Consider the following 20,880-nt stretch of genomic DNA (forward strand, 5'->3'; position numbering starts at 1 on the left):
ATAAAACAGCTGCAAGCTGAAATGGTTTATGAGAGGAGATGTTGGCAGTTGTAGAAACAGCACCGTATTTGCCTATTCATACAATCTCCCCCCGCAGGGATGCTTAATTGGGATTCGATAACGCATACCAGATTTATTTCAGAAGAGGTTAAGAAACACAAGGTTTATCTTCTCTATAGACAATCTGTAAGCTATCCAACTTTATATTTACATAAACAAATAAAACAAAAAACTATTAAAGAGGGTACTGGAAATGTCGAACTATGCCAACACTTTGTGGACAAATGTTGGATTGTATCCTTTGAATCAAGATCTCTATGTAGGGAAAATGACAAATAGTAAACATAATGCACCGAAAAGGAAACTCCCTACCTAAATAAAATGCACCACGTTAACACTGCATGTCAGTCATATTTTAAACATTTAAAACATTAACTTATTTATTTTTACTATGCTTTTAATATTAGCAGGACAGTTTCTAGATGTAAGAAGACAGTTTAAGGAAAAATAACGTGTATTTTTTTTTTTCTTATAATGTCTGGAAAACATTGTCACACCAGATAGTTTTTTTTATTTTATTTTAATTTAGTAGTCAATTTTTTGTATTTTCTCTCAAATTTAGAATATCCCATTTTTTTTTTTTTAGGCTCAGCTCACCGCTACCAACCCCGCACTGACTCGGGAGCAGCGAAGTGTGTCCTCCGAAGCGTGTGCCGTCAGCCAACTGCTTCTTTTCACACTGCAGACTCACCATGCAGCCACCTCAGAGCTACAGCGTCAGAGGACCACGCAGGTCTGGGCAGCTTACAGGCAAGCCCGCAAGCACCGGGCCAGACAAGAGGGGTCGCTGGTGTGTGGCGAGCCAACGTCAGCCTGGCCGACCTAAGCCCCAAACTAGAAGGAAACAGTTCTTTAAAATGGCTGCATTACGATTTTTTTTTTTTTTAAATGTCCCTTTATGGACAAAATTTCCAAGTTCACTTTCAAAACTGCTCCGAAATTTACGGCAAATATATAGTAGTTACGATTAAAACAAAAAAGTGTGTATTTAAGAAAAAACAAAAGCAGATCTTTTGTAATACCTGCCATTGTTGTGTCTTCACAATAAAAGTTGCCATAGACACATTTTCATGAAGTAATAACATTAATTTTTAACTTGAATAAACACTTAGTCTTCAAATAAAACGTGGAAAAGGGGGCGCTGTACAGTGGAAAAAAAAAAATAAATGTCACCATTTTATTTAATTCCACTCAACAAAAATTACGGTTGCATCATGAAAGAAAACTGAAACGTTGATCACTATACAAGTACCTGGCCTGTATCATATTGTAGACAGAAATGGCCACAACATCGCATTTCATTTTGAGTTTACCGACTTTCCTTTAAGAAAACTAGTTCACGTCTGGGAGGTTACTATACGTTCTACGCTTTTGACCACCTCTTGAGGACACCTGGTTTTTAGTTCTGTGTGATTATGCTCATCTCCCACATTCTGGCAAGTATGAATATACTTGTTACTCTTGTTATTGTTAATAATGGAATTAGGATTCAGTTCAATTGAAATTGTCATACTTGTGTCACACTTTGGTAGCACATCATAGAATGGCCCTTGGAGGTGCAAAGCACGACCTGAAGGAGGCTTAGTACAATAGATCAATAAGATATTCAGCCACTGAACAGCTGATGACCTCTAAATAAATACATAAATCAATAAATCAATAAATCAATAAATAAAGAGAATGTGAAACTCCATCTCAGTACAACTTAGGTGCCCCCAGGGCAGTGGAATCGAGAGCTAGCATCAACATACGTACATAATCAGAAACTGGCAAGTTCTCAGTATCCTTGTTTGCACCTTCTGCCTCCTCCTGAACTCCCTCAGTACCAGCAGTAGCCAAGCGAACGCGTTTAGCAGATACCTGAGGCAAAACCAAGCACTTGTTAACACTGCAGTAAGCGTAGGGTCAGGACAGCCAGACGAGCAGGCATTCAATTATTTGCCTCCTTATACCCAGACTATCTCATCATTTAACTCTATATTGTTCTTTACTATTTACTCTACATTAAAGAAACCAAAATTCACCACTTTTAAATTCCGTTAATCTTTAAAATACAGAAATAGTAGGAATCTACCCTTTGACAATGTATTAATCGTATGTAAAGGTATCTAGAAATACCTACTTAGGAAGCATTTCCCCTTTATTATAGTCAGACAAAACCAACTAAGCCAGAATACAATTTGTTCCTTAACACAGAGAAATGACTTGCATACCTTCATTGAAGGAAAGTACTTTTATACATCTCTGTAGTTAGTCTAATCTCATAATAAAGCCTGGTCAGAATCCACATGGCTGAATGCAGACTTCCTAAAGCTCTACAAAGCAGCTCAATAAGGCAACTTAATGATGTGCAATTCTACAATAATTAAGTTATAGGGTTATCCATTTTTTTGCAACAGTTTTAGGGTAAACAACTATTCACAAAATACAGAGATTATGCTGGGAGCAAATATTTCATAAATAAGGTGCCAGACACCATGTGGGATCCAATGAGCTATTGCTGCCTGATATCAGGCCCTTTCTCCTTACTTTGGCACTTGTAGATTTTCTTCTTTTATCTCCAGCCTTTGCCTCCCCTTCTTCCTCATGTTCTTGGCTGCTGTCTGATACAAGGTCTGCCACACTCTCCACCGGCCGCATCTACATAGGAAACGAATCTTGCAGTATCAACACTAATATCTACTAGCACACAAACAATGACAATCCACTCCACTTTGGAGGAAAAGCTCATGGGTAAAGCAAGTTTTCTTGTACATAAAGCAGAATACAGCCACCTTTAAAGATTTGCATGGCAGTCTATACTAAACTACAAAACACAGGCTGCATATACTTTGTAAAACTTTCCTGCCTTCCTATTCTAGAGCTTCAGCTTCCACTGTACTTGTTGAACTTACCCTATGACCTTTTGTTTTATACGTTTGCACATAGTAGAACATCAATGTCTTCACCAACAAGAAAAAAAAAACTTAAAAAAGCATTATTTCTAGATTTGAAATGAAGAACTTACCTCTTGGTCAGAGAGCTCAACTTTTGGGTTATTTTCAATTTCCCAAAGGCCTTCATTAAAACCCTTTCTTTTGTTGGGCTTGCCGTACTTGTCTTTGTTTTCTGCATAAGGGAAAATGTCTTTGGGGCCCAGAAATGCACTGCAAAATAAAATGATTTTATCGTCAACAAAAGCCACAGTAATATTATTCAGGCAAGGTCAAGGTCCATCGATAAATTGTGTGCTGTAAAGTTTCACGGCTGAATCTGCGTAGTTTCTAATTTCATAAATAAGTCCTTTCCTTTAAAAACTCAGGTATCTGTATTAACTTAACCGATACCTGGTAGGAGGACTTCAAGTTGCTAATTATTAATTAAAAACACAACAGAACTGCAATAGTAACCGACTGTGGCTGCTGTAAATCAGATTAGCAATACCATCAGGACTTAACAACACACATTCATTATCTTTCCTACTTACGTCTCGTGAGTGCCAAAGAAGAAAATTGGCAATTTAGCATTGGAAGGTTTTACTGCTCCATCTGGAACGTCATCAACCTAAAAAATAAAGCACAAATAAGGAAAAGTGAGCCAAGGCCATGTCTTCTACCAAGATGACAAAGTCCCCTAGCCTTTGAAGATTTAACACCTTGTGCAAATTTAAAGATTGGGGTGTTCAGACATAATTTGTCAACTGTTTGTGCATATATTTAATAAAAACATATTGTAGCGATCTTGGTTCCCGCAGGCAGGCGCATCACACAGGGCGAGGCAATCCACACAGGCGGAGGGCGGGCGCGAACCCGGGACCTCTCACACAAAAGCATAGCGCCGAGACAACTAGAGACCTGCCATTTACGTCTTTTTGATGATGTCGGACAGGAAACGGAAAAACGGAACGGTGATGTCAGACCTGGTCCAACATAGGACCGCAAAGGGTTAAACAAACTTTGCACCTGGATTATAATTGTCTGTCTGTTCATTGATCACCTGCACACTATCAACCACTTTGCCACAATTACTTACCTGACAAGCTAAATTATACCTCGTTTCCATGCGCCACTCAACCCGGGTTGAAAAGCATACTGCCCCTGATACTGTGTATTCATGTTAATTAATTTAGCCAACCAGCATTGCTGATTTTTCAGACCCTTTACCAAAGCAGAACAGGTAGAAGTAGGTCACAACACTGACCAATCAAGTGACGAGCGGGCGTAAACATTTAATCCACATCCAGGGTGAGCTTCTGGTTTCTCCATGCTAAAATATTCTCGTGAAGTTTATTTTTTTTAATAAAAAGCTCAAAAGAATTATTAGGATGGTCAGAAGCAAAGCAGGTATCCATCCTTCTGGTTCTGTAAACAAATCAATGTGACCTTAGCCACAAGGCTTTCTGTCAAACTTGCTGTTGGTTGAACATATACTTTAGAAAAACTAGATAGTTTAAAAATTAGCTAGGTTACATAGATAGCTAGTATGAAGGCAATTTGGAAGCAGCCAGATGGCAGGAAAGCTTTAGTGTACCCTAAATTGTATGACAACTTGAAAGGTGATTGCACTGTATTCTTAGGGAAGGGACACCTTTGGCTAAACATTCCTTTCCCACAGTTTAAACTTCAAAGAAAATATGCAAATGCCTTACTCCTTTATTCTTCTCTTCCTTTCTTTTCAACTATAGTTTTATTGCCTTGAGTGAAACACCTAAGGATGCTTTGAAGTGGTGTTCTCTAGGAGATAGATAAAAGTGGGCCCCACGTAATCAATAATATTATTGGTTTATAGGAGGCTTGTAAATGGTCTTTTCTGATAAGAAGAAAAGGGTGATGTCATAAGGGAAGCCAATATTAATTCAAATATTGTATTGTCTTGTGGGCTCCCTTCAACCTGTGCTCTGGGTGGGGAGTTCCCAGCACAATTACTATGTTAATAAAAAATATATTTGCTGAAGCTGCAATGAAGTTTTGGAATCACAATAATGTTATACTCACGGATGCACAGAAAAACAAAAGAATATTAAAACGTTTAAATGTTTTAATTCTACACTTGCATTGCACGGAAACCAAGTCTTTTCACTCAACTCGGGTTGACTATCAAAAACGACAATAGAGTCGTAGTCCTCCTTTTGCAGCCAATGTTATCTTACTTTAGAAGGCACATACTGCACATGAAATCATAAGGTAATTAAAATACTGCTGATTTCAGGTACAGTATGTGCCTTTAAAGTAAGATGATACTGGCTGCGAAAGGACTGTGACTATTGTCAGTTTTTATACAAATAAGCTTACTTGACTTGAAAAACATCAAGCAAACTCCTGCTTGGTCTGATTGAATGAATAGTACAAGATCACAATTTCAATTAACAATAAGTTTTAATGGGGAAAATAAATAAATAAAAACACATTCTAGCCTACTTCACTAAAGTAAAACCGGACTGCTTTAGATTACTACTAGAGCTTTATAACAGTAACAACATTTTATTCAGAGTTAGTGTTGAACTTTAACCAATTCATGGCCCTGCAGCAATGTGAACCTCTGGTTCGCTTGCCTTTTTTTCCCCACCAATGGATTCATTTAATTAATAGCGAAAACAAACCAACAAAAACAAACTACCTAGCCTATATTTAATTAATCATTTTTTGTAGTCTCCACAGACTGCCAAGCATTTTCTGTTGCCGTCAAACAACTGCTAACGTTAGCTGTTGTAAATAGTGCAGTGTGGACTATGGGTCAAACCAACGTTCGTGTAAAGTGTGTTTTTTTTTTTAAATATAATCAATGTCAGACTTCTGGCATCGTCTGTTTTCCATGATAAACATATACCCTCCCCCCACGATGGTGTACAATGTTTGTATTTCTAGACTAATCATAGGAATGGACTTGGGAGAGGCCATTTTGACATTCACCCATGCTTGTATTTCTGTGAGGTTTTCAGGAGGGAGGGTGTTTTGCAGATCAAGGAGACTCCAGGAAGTTCCAGAAGACTTGGGCTGTCTATGTAACATAAGAAAGTTTACAAAACGAGGAGGCCGCCATTCGGCCCATCTTGCTCGTTTGGTTGTTAGTAGCTTATTGATCCTAGAATCTCAAGCAGCTTCTTGAAGGATCCCAGGGTGTCAGCTTCAACAACATTACAAGGGAGTCGGGTCCAGACACTCACAATTCTCTGTGTAAAAAAGTGCCTCCTATTTTCTGTTTTGAATGCCCCTTTATCTAAATCTCCATTTGTGACCCCTGGTCCTTGTTTCTTTTTTCAGGTTGAAAAAGTCCCCTGGGTCGACATTGTCAATACCTTTTAGAATTCTGAATGCTTGAATCAGATCATTGCATAGTCTTCTTTGTTTAAGACTGAATAGATACAATGCTTTTAGCCTGTCTGAATACGACATGCCTTTTAAACTTACTTATTAACCCTTTGCGGTCCATTGTCGGACTGGGTCCGACATTGCAATTATTCCTCACAGGTCCTTTGTCGGACTGGGTCCGACATCATTATAGCAACGCAATAAACGGGTGTTTAGTCGTTTTTTCTCCGGAAAAAGCCGAGAAAACCATTCAATTGCCGAGTGGGAGCGACAGGAGCCGAGACAAGTCGGAAAAAAAAAAAAAAAAAAAAAAAAGGCGTATTTCATGAATAGTCATACATGGTATCAGGTATCAGATAATGGGCGTCCATAATAAACAAGCTGGCTAAGTGCGTCAGCGCACTGAGACTATCATGGACATTTGCAGAGCTTTTTTCAGATGTTATAGTAATAAAATAATGACTTTGATCGCATTATTGAGGAGTTTGGTGATAAAACGAGTGATCTGGAGATGATCGATCGGTATGTACGACTATTATTATTATTATTATTTATTTCTTACACAGCTGAACGCTATAGCAAACAAAAGGCTGGGGAGGGGCTGGAGATGCCTAGTGTGTGCTTTGTTGATATGCAGGGCCATTTAAACCCGTTTGACTGTGAAAAAAAATACTTTTAAACAGCGCGTATAAAATTAACTGCGCGTGTGAAAATTAATTATTCCTGGCGTGCCTGACGCGCGATTAATAAATGGACCGCAAAGGGTTAAAGAACTGCTTCATTGACACTTCAGTACAAAAAGCAGGCATTCTAGGTTTCCCAGGATGCTTAGAACACATCAATATGATCTGGCAACAAATTCAATCAGCTAAAAAGGAGAGGAAGGAGCTCCATGTGACATTCCTGGATTTGGCTAATGCATATGGTTCAGTGCCACATGAACTTCTTTGGGCAGCATTTGATTTTTTCAGTGTACCGATGACAACAAATTTAGTGAAAGCCTACTTTGGAGATTTGCAATTTAGTTTTTCAACTTCAGAATTCAGCACAACATGGCAATGCCTAGAAGTTGGAATAATGGCAGGATGCACCATTTCTCCACTGGCTTTTACAATGGCAAATTAAGTAATCATTAGGGCATCAAAATCGGTTGTAGGAGGAGAGTGCTTGGCTTCTGGAATGCGACTACCACCAATTCGAGCATACATGGATGACATGACAACCATGACTACAACAGTAGCCTGCACTAATCGGTTATTGGGCAAACTAACCAATAACATTGAATGGGCACGAATGCAATTCAAGCCCACTAAATCAAGGAGCATCTCTATAATTAAAGGTAAAGTAGTAGATAAAATGTTCTTCATTAATGGTGAGGCAATACCAACAGTGTCTGAGAAGCCAGTGAAGAGTCTTGGGAGATGTTACGACGGGGATCTAAAGGACACAGTTTGTGTGGGAGAAGTTAGACAACAAGTAGTGGAAGGGTTGAAGAGCATAGACAGCAGCGCTTTACCAGGCAAACTAAAACTCTGGTGCTTTCAGTTTGGTCTACTGCCGAGGTTGCTGTGGCCACTGACTGTGTACGAGGTTTCTTTGACAACAGTAGAGAAGCTGGAAGCTTTAAATCAGTTCATACATCAGGAAATGGTTGGGAGTTCCACGCTGCCTCAGCAGAGTGAGACTTTATGGTAAAGGAATACTGCAGCTACCAGTCTCCGCTCTAATTGAGGAGTTTAAGTGCGCCAAGGTCCGACTGGAAATGACATTAGTAGAGTCACGCGACAAATGCGTAAGAGAGGCAGCACCTGTGTTGAAAACTGGAAGAAAGTGGGCAGCAAAGAAAGCTGTGGAGGATGCAAAGGCTGCCTTCGAATTGGTGATATCATGGGGCAAATTCAGCATGGAAGAGGGGGTCTTGGTCTCAGTTCAGCTCTTCCTACATGGCACAAGGCAGCCCCTGCTCAAAGGAGGAATCTGGTAGTCAACGAGGTGCAAAAGCAGGAGGAGAGGATGAGGTGTATAAAAGGCCATTTCCCAGGCCAAGCAGGGAGAATGGATGAGATGGGAGAGTGTGGAACAATGCAAGATTGGCTGGCAAGACCTATGGTCAATGGAACAGAGCAGGATCAGTTTCCTCATCAGGTCAACATATGATGTTCTTCCATCACCACAGAACCTAAACCTCTGGGTAGAAGAGGATCCCTCATGTCCTTTGTGTTCATCACCTGCAACATTAAGGCACATTTTGACAGGATGCAAGGTGGCTCTTAGCCAAGGACGGTTTACTTGGTGCCACGACCAGGTGCTGCGATGTTTGGCCTTAGCATTGGAAGACAAACATAACATGACCAATAAGTTGCCACCTGTTCCATCAAAACATTACACACAAAAGACAACATTCCTTCGCCCAGGAGAGCGACCACCAAGAAAAGGTGTTCAAACCAATCCTCGCCCAGGACAACTGGAAGCTGCTAGAGACTGGAAAATGCTGGCAGATGTTGGTCAACGGCTTATTTTTCCACCTGAGATTGCCACCACTAACCTTCGACCAGATATTGTCTTGTGGTCTGGATCAACACGCCTTGTTCACCTGGTAGAGTTAACAGTGCCATGGGAGGATGCTGTAGATGAAACAGAAACTATGAGAGGAGAGTATGAGAGGAAGAAACTGCGGTATGCTTAACTAGCCACTGAAGCGGAACAGCGAGGATGGAGAGTCCGGGTTTACCCAGTGGAGGTGGGTTGTCGAGGATTTGTGGCACACTCTACAACCCGTTTTCTCAGAGACGTCGGATTCAGTGGCCAAGAGTAGCGTCGTACAGTGAAGAACTTATCTGAAGCAGCAGAGAGGAGCAGCAACTGGCTGTGGTTGAGACGGAAAGATTCTGGCTGGGGATCTCAAGCACAATAGAAAGAAAGAAACGCCGATGTACAGGTAAGTAAGCTGGGCTGAGTTGAGTGGGGGACGGAGGGGGGTGATGCTCGGACGCCAAAATCACCGTCGAGCCCTCTTGAGGTGTCGTGGGTTAGTCGACGAAACACCGAGGATGGAAGGTGCCCACTTGAAGACCCCAGAGATGTACCCTACTTAGCCCGATCCAGACGGCTGACATGCTGATGCGCTGGGGAGACCGCACTGTGGTTGATCCCCAGAGCCAGCATCGCAGCCGTTGTGTGTGCTGATGCGCTAGGGAGGCAATAAGCTGATCCCTGGAGCCAGCATTACACTTCAGCCATTAACACCAGACAGAAGGATATCTACATCATCATATGGAAGGAAACGCAAATGGATGGAGACACATATGGATCACATTAGTTTACTGTAAAGCTACGTCTTACTTGGTGCTTATCTTGGCGAGAGCAGAGTTCAAATCAGCATGAAGTTTTAACATCTATTCTCGTATAATGGAAATCATGGTCACTCTTCTTTGCACTCTTTCTAGAGCAGCAATATCCTTTTTGTAACGAGGTGACCAGAACTGAACACAACATTCTAGATGAGGTCTTACTAATGCATGTCAGTTTAACAAATTAAAAAATAAAAAAACAAAAACAAAAATAAACACACACAACCACCACGACTTGCATAATAATGGTATGTTCTGTTCCCTTGGGTAAACAAATCAATTTTGGTTTTACTGAAAACAGACTTGACGTCAAAAAAAGCTGAAATAAAAAAACTGAAATGATCATAACTGACTTGTATCCCTAATATGAACCACTTCCAGTAGGGATCTGGTTGACAAAACACTTTGCACCCCACGCACCAACACATGTAGGAAAATCCCAGTTCCCTCAAAACTCAGCTTCAGGTTTTTTCACATCCGTCATTTTTAGTGCTTTAAGAGTAATTATAGTTTCTTTTTTTATTGCAGTTTCTAAAGTTGTTGCTCTAGCATGAAAGTACCCAATTTTTTTATGCGCTCTGGCCATAAAAAAAACTAACAGAAGTGAAGACATTGAAACTGATGCATGAGGTTCAATTCAGAGTTATATTGATCAAGAGCTCCAAAATACTCTTACAGCTGGTTTAACAGACCCTCAAAAGCACTATTAGTCTTGTTATTCCAATCAGGCGTAATTAGCAAGGGTAGCATTAAAAAGCTAAGTACCATTTCCGCAAATAGGACATTTGAAAACCACAATGCTACCACAAATGTATTTAATGATCTAAATTTAAAATAACAAAACCTTTTTTACAATTTAACAGAATGTTTAAAAAAACTACTGCACTGGTACCTGTTTTAATAATCTAGAACAGTGTTGGATATAAATACTGCTGGTGTTCACCTGCAGGGATGATTACACACAAAAAATGCCTTCTCTCATTTTAAATTGAGTTAATCAATTACTAACACTATTTTGTTTATCTTGCCTTTGAAAGTAGCTTATGAAATGAACATTACAGGGGCACGTCCATACTTTTTTGTTTTAACTTCATAATACACACAATGTCGCTACTGTCAATCTGAAAAAAGCTACACAGAAAGTCTTAGAAACTAGAGATATGTGGACAATACAATATTATGTAGTAACTCAGTTTTAGGGCAATCAAATTGCATTGCAAAGAAAGCAAAATAATCAACATCCATAGGAATAGAGGTTTTGATAACAGTAATATTGCGTATAATCTTTAAACCTTTTAGTCCACTTCATGAAACCAATCTTTTGTAAACCGATAATCTCAAACAGTAACTACCTAGGCCTTTTTTGTTTCCCCACAGTGACTTTCTGGAATTTTTGTGAGGTTTAAAAGGTTAACCAGTCATTCGTAGAACTTTCTGATGGGCTTAAACTTGTTGAACAGAATGTGATTACTGGCAATTCATGTAAAGTGGAAAGTGTGTTGAAGCGGTCGGCTGAGGCACACGCTTTGGAGGACAGTGTGTGTTCGCCTTTGCCCTCCCGAATCAGCGCAGGGGTGGAATCCTTACAAAAAAATGTCTTGTGGTGTTTTTGGTGAAATCAGAGCAGTTATTACTTCATTACTGTTCATTATTGGACATTTGCACTAGGATAAGTACCAAGGTTTTACAATGTTATTACTCAACTGGGAAAGGACATGCAAGGACACTTTTAGCACAGCGATAATTTGTAAGTTTCCATTAATTATTAATGATCTGAATCTCCATTAGATTCACAGAACATGAACTCTGTAAGGAGTTTGGCAGTTCACTTCTTTCATGTATTCACATGCTTCTGTGCAAGCTGGACTGTTCCTAACACAACTACAATTGCTTTTGCATACCGATTTCCTGCATCCACATGTGAATAACTGTAGCAGCATATTAGGTGCTGTTTGCCATGTCATTAATGTGTGCTCCAAGGCACCAGTGGCTTCATCCCACTGCCAGCCATGACCAGTGGGTGAAGGTATTTCAGTTTTTTGCCACTAAAGCATTATGCCAGGTGTATGTGTGATAGTTTGTTGATGTAGACTCTTGTGTTGGGGGAAGTTGTTCATTCTTCTTTTGGTTCTTGCACAACATTTTGTAGTGCAGAAGACTCACACCATCTTTAGCCTTGCCACAATACATTGTTGTCATCAGATTCTCCACAGCAGTAAGTTTCCATGAAAGCTTAATTATAGTGCCCAAACTCTTCAGATCAAAAAACTAAGCAAGCTTTGCAGTAATAACTTTCAGGGGCTTTATTTTTCCAATACCTGCTAGTGCTCTTGATGAATCACACCCTGTATTTGCATGCAGTGCAGGAAGTGTATTGCACAGGTCTGGACCATATTTGATTGCAAGGGTAGTAGGGGTGTGCCGATTCACTGACTCGCATGGCGAACCTTGATATTTTTCTTGACGATACAATTATCGATAATGACAGAAATACAATGATTCTTGGTAGTAAATCTCCCTCCCGACCTGTGAGGGTGCTAAGCAGAGAGAACAGAGTTCCCTGGACGGGCTGGCCCGACAGTTATTTCCCAGGGTTCAAGGGAAGTCAGCCAGCTAGAAAGGGGGTGGAATTCAGTTGCATTAACTCATTGACCCGGAATATACGTATCATGAGTATTTTGTTTGTTAGTCTATAAAATCGTCTTGTTTGTTATTATTAGACGGCTAACACGTTCAGGAGCTGTCGCCAAGGGCCAGCACAAAACCCGGAACAGCACAGCAATACTGTCATTGATAAACATATATCACCCACCAAGAGCACTACTGCACGTACCCAGGACTGGTGACGGTGTTAGTATATCGTGGGACAGATATTTGTGTTATTATTTGGGACTGCAATCCTGTTATTTACTCTGTGCACTACACATTACTGTGTATTGCCAGGGATTATTATTTGGTCACCAGACCTGGATATAAAAAAAAATAGAACCCTTTCCAAACTGGATTATAAACATCTGTCTGCTTCATTACGCACTGCATCACACATGCACCTGTACCCACTCAACCACTTTGCCACACGACCCCTGTATCGATACACTTTTTATTTATTTATTTATTTTTAAAGTAAAATGTCTGCTAACAAACATAAGCATGCATTCACTTATGTCTACACTGATAACTGGAGAATGTTATTGTCACACGGCTGGCTGAGTGATTACGTCAGACCCAGGAAAGGAAACACACACAGGACGGTGAAATGATGAAGGCGCTTGCTTGCACCGGTTTATTGCAAATGAAAAGGTTGTACAAAACAGAAAACACAGACTGAACAAACAAAACAGAGTGTTGGCCAAAGTAAATAGACAGACAAACAATCGGTTTTTAAGTACCGCACTGGTGCTTTCAGCGCGCAATAGCAATTGTTATTTCTTCCAGTTTTTAACTCCTCTCCACATCCGTTCTCCACTCACTAACACACAACCCAGAGTGAATGAAATGTGCATCTATATATACTGTTGTGCCGGGATTCAATTACTAATTAATTATTCACTTGAACCCCAGCACGTGAATTAATTATGTGCAACCTCATGCTCACATATTAATTACTTTAAATGCATGTGAAGTGATGTGCAATCCTCGTGCCTAAATACAATTATACATTTTAAATAACTCGTGCTGCACACACCCATTTATATCCCGTGCAGCCATCTCTTTACACCAACATTAACACACCACACGCAACATATAACACAGAAATGCACACAGGGGCGGGACACATTGCCACAGTTATTTATTATCATTATGCACTGTTAAGGCTGTTTTTGTCAAGTCCGCCAGCAGCTGAGTGAAGCAGAAGCAGAGGAGAGGCGGGCTTAATGTTGATAACCTCATCACGGTGACGCCGAAATGGACTCGCCTCATGTTCGATAAGAGTCATGCTGTGTGTAAAATGTGCAACGCTCAGACTTGCAGGGCTCCAGACTGGGACTAAAATGGCTGAAAATGCACATGTAAGACAAAAATGCTGTCTCTCCCTTTAAAAGCATGTGTCAATATTTATGAATGCGCTATGACGTCGATCTGTAAGGGGGAAAACTAATACTAATAACAATTTTGTTGAACACAAATGCTTGTAAGTGCAGATAGGTGCTGTATTAATACCAGCAGAATACGATAACCCCAGTTTCATGCAACAGTTGTGACGGTGACCAAACCTGTAGGACTTCACTGACAGAGAATTGGAGCTGCAGCATGCTATTTCCCATGTTACACTGTACACAATTAGAGGCGCCATCACCAATTCCAGAGACAACACTAGCAAAATATTTATAATAAACATGCAGAGTTCATTGCAGTCATCAGCTGCATAGATTAACCATGCAGCAGAATGTGGCAAAAAGCGAGTACAGACATTAAGTTACTGTTTTAGTATCACTTTAGTGTCTTAACAAGTTATTTTTTGGCCTGGAGCCATTGGCATCTTAGACAAAAACTTTGTCTGGAGCCCCGATTTGTAATTTTGTTTTTAAAATGTATTTTAAAAAGAACAAATAGGAAACAAAAGCAAAACATGGCATGAAGCTTATTGGACCAAAAGTGTTTTACCAGTGTTCTTGCAAACACTTGCACAAGCACGAGACAACTGTGATATTTATTTTTCATGCTTAATTTACTGTATCGCAATACGCATCGTATAGCGACCCTCGTATCGCGAAGAAACTGCCGATACCCAGCCCTAAAGGGTAAGTGCTGTAAAAAAAAAAAAAAAAGGTTGCTTGTCTTTAGTCAGAGTTCTTGGCTACCTAGCCACAATGCAAAGATTTCCAACATCTGAATCTGGGAAGCATATAGCCAGTCACAGGCAGTTAAGCAGAGCATTTGCTGCATGCAAGAAAAGACATGCGTCAGCCTCTTCATGTGTTGCATAGAACTCTGGAATGTCTGCAACTCTCTTAACAGACTTCCCAGTCAGCTTATTAAAAAAAAAAAAAAAAAAAAGAAAAAAAAAAGGTTACAATTACAAACCCCTTCCCAAGTTCCAGAGTTTTGCTCGTAATATCACACCAAAGTTCTGACAAAAAAAAGCTGCAAAGTTCTCCTTGTTGCGTGGGTTGTTGTAGAACTTGCATCGGGTCACGGGATCTTGCAGCTTGGAACTTGAATCTTTTGTTCACCACTATATTGTTACCGTCTTTTAGATCTGTTATCAGCTTTTACTGAATCATTGTGATTGTAACAATCAAATACTTATATCCAGTTATGTTTTTAAAATAATACAAAAGATTTTAACGTTGTTTCCATTTTTACTGTGGCACATAAAGAGGAGTGGTAATGTTCTGTTTAGTGTGTTTAAAAATAAAAGCAAATGGGGTACCAAAGATCACATCTCACTAGTTCAACAACATTCTCAAATACAATTTTTTTGCAAAGTTACTGCAGCTATACAACCCCACCTAAGCTTCACATTTAAGAGTGAGGGACAAAATGTTGAGACCCAATATCTGCTATGAATTCTTAGTATGGTTGATGGGGTAGACTACATGGCTCAACTAGAGAGCAAGTGGACGTAAAGTTTGTAACAAAAAACATCAAATAAAAATAAACAAAACACAAATTGGCTGTTGTGCTAGGAGAGAAATACTATTTAAAGGCTTGGTTAATATTCCTTATACATGAAATTGTATAGACATATTTACTACACACAGGATTTTTTGACAATTTCTTTATATCAAGTCATAATTTCACAAAAACTGGTTATCATTAGTGAAATCTTAAATTCCTCTGGCTGTATTGCATTGAGAGAGTCATTTTTACTAAGCCACTAAAAGAGAAGGCTAAATTAAAATAATTGTTGGGATCTCAGAATCAAATTACTTTGGTGTAACTGTCATCATGCCACTCCAGACTGATTAGTAAGCAACTGCTTATAATGTTGACGTTTTTCTTCTTATGTTATTTTGTTCAACGTTTCTCAAAGTGGGGGGCGCAACCCAAATATGGGTCAAAGCAAGGTTTATGATGGGTCGCCAAACAATCTACAAAATATGATGTTCAGTGCATACTATTAAGATTCTGTTTCACCCAACAATTTCTTGTGCTTGGATTGAAAATAAATACAATTTGCATACAAATTAGCAGTAATTATGTAAACAGTGTTTTCTTTTCTTCTTTTTCATCACCAGTCTTCTTCATCAAATATGAACCGGAAAATAAAACATAAGGAGGACATTTGCCTCAGTCCACCAGAAATATGCAGTTGTGAAGTCAGTGTGTTATAAAAGCTGCATGAAGTATCCACGTAAATCATGCAAGTGCGCTCTGTAGCACTGGCAACTAGTAATAAAGTTGTCAATAAGCGGCGTGCAGTTGCTAATATCAGAATTCCATTAACATTAATGTCTACTGGGCGGGTCTGGTTTCTGAGAATGTTGTTAATAACCAAAAGTTGTCTATCAGGGTTGCTAATAACTAGGGCTGCAACGAATATCCCACGATATTGCGATATGGAAATGATCGATATTGATATCATATCAAAATAGCAATATTGGTGTCCATCCCTAGAAATCAGTAAGGCTGCAATGAAGGGTACATTTTGACATTCGAAGGTTCGGAACACATTACCCAAGGAAGGTTCGAACCTTCGATGGTACTAATTTGCATAATTTACTGGTTACATCACCATAGCTACTTGTTTATTTGAAAATCCTATTATTTTACAGGTAATCCATATAAATGGAATACAACATTCACATGTAGTTTAAAAATACGTAATATAGAACAGTAATCATGTTCTTATAACTTAAATAAAAATACAACTACGTTTATTTACACGTAATTGAGATTGCTTGCGATCTATACATTACGCTTGCATTGCACCAGCACCAATTGCAGCGGACAAAGCTTTATTTAACACAGTCACCATTGCAAGCAGGTTATCAGTCACATTTTACTACTATATGAAATATTAATAACACCAACAATAATAGGAACTTGTGCTTGTCAAGTGACCCCAGAGATTGGTAATGCGTCCATGATACGCGTCGCATTCGCAGTTTGCATTCAACATTTTTTTTTGGTTGCGTGGGCATTTAACAAAAAAAAACCTAAACAGCAGAGGGGTTTCGAGACATTTCTTTCAATACAGCTTACGCTATACAACACTTTGCTGTCGAGATGTCGAATGAATAAATTAAATGTTTGCCTCTGGATAACACGCAGGGGGGAGGGGGGAGGGGAGAACGGTGCTCAGTTTTCAAAATTATTAGTGTTAGCGCATATTTTGTATGTTTCAAACATATTCTACCATAGCACTTCTCTTACACTGTCTTGTACACGAGGTATTCAGTACATATTTTACTGAAGCAATACAGCCACTAGAGGTACGAGCCCACTGCTTTGGATACTACCCTGCTCCAGTTGTACGTAATGTACAATGGTTTGATAGCGGATTTTATTAACAACTTTTGTTTATGTAATATGCATTATACAAATGAAAAGATCAAAATTTTGCATGCGAGTGACATTTAATGTGTGATTCATAGTATTCACACATTGTCAAACAGTTTCTGTTAATAGGAAGAAAAAGAAAAAAAAACATAGTGCGTGAACCTATGACAAACTTTCCAAGGTTCAACAATCTTCGAAACCCTGGCTAGCAAACGAACCTTCGAACACAGCCCTACTAATAACCGGCATCTACTGTATTTCCACTTAGTTGTCAATTTGTACTTGTGAATATTAGACAACTGAAGGCAACGTCTGATGTAATGAGTATACACCAAGCATGTCCACATTCAGTAACTACCTTCAGTGCTTACATATTTAAGCCCATTTAGTCATATGATCTCTGCAAGACCAGCATAACATGCAAACAAGCAGAAATACAACATCCTTTAATTTATTGTTTTGCTCCCAGAGCTATAGGTTTGAGAAGTCGAACCACCTGCTGCGGCCTTGTAGAAATGTGTCTATTTTAGCTCTGTGTGGTTGTCAGGTTAAGGTGCAAGGTGTCCTTATTGCAAATACATTTTGGGAATGTACCGAAGAAAACAAAACAAACAAACAAAAAAAAAACATATTTTCTGGCAGTGCTTGACAAGTTTTAAATAAACATAAGTAGACCTATATAACAGACATACAATTAAATTAAATGTCAAATGGAAGAGGACTGTGTAGGACACTTCAGTTTTAAGGAGAACTGTTAATATGTATTCGTACAGCACAGTAACTTACCCTGGCTGGCCAGTGAGGGTAGCCCTTCATTTTGGCAAAAATCAGATCGCCTGGTTTGTAATCTCGAGTCATGTTTGCTTGATTCACGCAGTCACCTTAAAAACAAACCCACAGAATGAACTGGTTCCTTTAAACAAAAGCACATCAGACAGTAAAAGCAGCGGATCGACCTAAGTAATGACTACTTATCTATTTGCAGTGCACACATTAAACAGTAACAGCAAATTAAAATACATAATTTTACACACACGAATGCCAACGATGTCTCAATACCGGTAATTTCTATTTTTAGTTTCACGATTTTACCCTTAAACCACAGGCATTCCAAGGCAGCAGGCCAAACACAGTCCAGCTCCGACCTGTGTCCTCAGTATGAGAACCATTACGTCTCACCATGTTTAAAACATCAATCGTTCATAATAGGGTCGGTTTAGCAGGAACAAAAAGTTTATTTTTTTTTAAACGGAACAGGGACCTACGCAGTACAAAACTGTAGCTTGAACAGTGCACAATTGCATGCAAACATTTTGCATTTCCTATTTGGCCTAATATGTAAAGTTTGTTACTTAGCATGTGTATATATGTCCTTAAGCTATGAAAAAAAACAAAAACAACGTTAGCTTCAATTATAGATAATGATGTTCTCTGGTAATGGCCCAAGAATAATGGATACATTTAACGTCAACCCCTCCCCCAATCTTGAACACAAAATTACTAAAACCAACAAGCTACTTCTCACGCGTAAATAACCAAAGATTTTCTAACAAAAATAAAATAAAATACAACCATTACACAATTTAAATGCAACTAGCCAATCTGAAAATAAAGCCATGCGGACATATATAATTTCACCGCACCATCCCCAGGGCGAAGAGAAAACAGTTAGCTGAACTATGGCTTTTTCAAAATATGCATGTTATCAATTCCCTCACGAAATGATTATTGAGCTCTTAGTATTTTTAAATGTTCCTAACACAGAAACCCATACAAGGGGGGAAAACAAAATAATAATAATAAAAAAAAAAAAAACCAAAAATTCAAGCTTACCAACAACAACAGACTAAAACCCCTTCAGCACTGCTACTGCCTCCACAATCTAGGCTAGTCTGCACTCCCGCGCAGCTCTGCGCCGGGAAATACCACTGTAATTAAGGTCAGGGGGGGGTCTCCCTAAATTTCTTTGAGAGCAGTTTAAAAATACAAAATTTACCACAGGAATTTTGTATTGTTTTTTGCACATAAACAACCAAGCACTGGCAACATGCGAGGTGAAATGTGTCTTCAAATTGTACGTACCCCCTTGTTTATTTGGTTTTTCCGCAAACCTCAATGGGTTGAGAAATGCGCAGAAAGACAGATGGGGAGCTGCAGAGTTTAAATGGCAGCCTGTTTTAAATAGCATAAGGCGTTGATTTCAGGAAGCCAAATTCTGTATGCCAACTGTTATGGCCAAACTGGTCCAGTAGAAAAGCCTTGTATTTCCTCTGGTTGACAAATGCACAACAGCTTTAGTGTATGTTCCTGTTCACAAAACTTCAGTCAAGGAAAGTTCTGAGGGACTGGACATCAAAGTGGAAATTTAGCTGAGGTTTCTGGGGTTAGTGGACTAGCCTTATTAATTATTCATGAACATTTGAAAGTTTCATCTCGCTGTTGCAAGTCAGTATAAGTCATGATAAAGAAAAACAATACACACCTGATTGGACAGTTCAAAGCTGCAGCCTGACCAAACTGAAAACAATACCTCTGTAAAATATAAACTGTGCCTGAGAAGTGACTCTTTGTTACTAATTAGTTTAAAAAAAATAAATAAGTTAATGTAACTAGTTACAATTTTGCTCAAACAACTGGACAGTAAATGTAACAGTACCTTCCCCAACACTGTAGTTTTACTCTAACTTCTATATCCATGACTGCATAAATGACTGATGTTTAACAGGGGTTTCAAAAGTGATAACAATGGGCCATTCTGGAGAACAAGCTTAGCAAAAGGTTTCCTCACCCAATTTCTCAGAAGGAAATAGAAACAGTAATTATTGAGAAATGGTAGAGAGAAGAACAGAAAACACCTTCCAGACTTGACAAGTTGAATCAGTACCATACGGCTGCCCATGGTGATCCTATATCCGGTTGACAGTGTTATTGTAGGTTTTGTTTATCCAACAATTGTTTTCTTTCAGCATAATTGTACTGCTCCATTGTGCAAATAAGTTTTTTCTTGCTGGTTGTACATGTTTGCTTTAACACTGTGGCAATGCGCCCCGCCCCTGTGTGCATTTGTGTGTTGTGTTGTATGTTGTGTGTGTTAATGTTGGTGTATAGTCATTGGTACACGGGATATAAACGGGTCTGTGTTTCACGTGTATTTAAAAAGTGTAGATTTGTATTTAGGCACGAGGAGGGCACAAATCACTTCACGTGCTGGTTAAATGTAATATGTGAGCACGGGGTTGCACAGAATTAATTCACGTGCTGGGATTCAAGTGAATAATTAATTAGTAATTGAATCCCAGCACAACAGTATAAATAGGCACATTTTTAGTCACTCGTGGTTAGGTGTTCAGAGAGTGGAGAACGGGTGAGAGAGAAGGAGTAAAAGCGTAATTATAAATATAATAAGTGTATTCTCACCGTGTTTGTTCGTCTCCGTTTCACCTGTGTGTTAGTGTCTAGTCGTTTTGTTTGTCTTTTTATTTTGGCGTGTAGTGCCGTGTCCTGTTTTTGTGCTGTTTGAAACCTTTTATTTTGTTAATAAACGCTGAGTGCAGCCATTGCACTCAGCTCATCACAACCACTGTCTCTGTATTCCTTCCTGCTTCTGGTCTGACGCCACCCACTCTGGCCGTCTTTGTGACAAACACTTATCTCAAAATAGGGCCCTGAACCTACTGTACTGAAGCCTGCAACCATAACCATAAACACTATTTTGTGTAAAGACTTTAAACCACTTA

At 39.2% G+C, this 20,880-nt stretch overlaps 1 protein-coding gene across 3 annotated transcripts in view; it reads right to left on the reverse strand.

Moving 5' to 3' along the window:
- Positions 1-19,352, reverse strand: part of LOC117409464 (PC4 and SFRS1-interacting protein-like) — a 35,902-nt gene extending 16,550 nt beyond the window's left edge. The window contains exons 1-6 of one of the 3 annotated variants that reach the window (XM_059001967.1): positions 19,226-19,352; positions 17,930-18,024; positions 3,527-3,603; positions 3,068-3,206; positions 2,590-2,700; positions 1,816-1,920 (exon numbers count right to left, since the gene is read on the reverse strand). In XM_059001967.1, coding sequence (XP_058857950.1) covers positions 1,816-1,920; positions 2,590-2,700; positions 3,068-3,206; positions 3,527-3,603; positions 17,930-18,024; positions 19,226-19,331 — 633 coding nt within the window. In that variant the 5' untranslated portion in view covers positions 19,332-19,352. Of the gene's footprint in view, positions 1-1,815; positions 1,921-2,589; positions 2,701-3,067; positions 3,207-3,526; positions 3,604-17,929; positions 18,025-18,976; positions 19,077-19,225 lie in introns of those variants that run through there. The other 2 variants (XM_059001975.1, XM_059001972.1) reach the window with 2 other exon arrangements.
- Positions 19,353-20,880: the final 1,528 nt, after the last annotated feature.

Source organism: Acipenser ruthenus, chromosome 2 (genome assembly GCF_902713425.1).
Source record: "Acipenser ruthenus chromosome 2, fAciRut3.2 maternal haplotype, whole genome shotgun sequence".
Classification (NCBI taxonomy): domain Eukaryota; kingdom Metazoa; phylum Chordata; class Actinopteri; order Acipenseriformes; family Acipenseridae; genus Acipenser; species Acipenser ruthenus.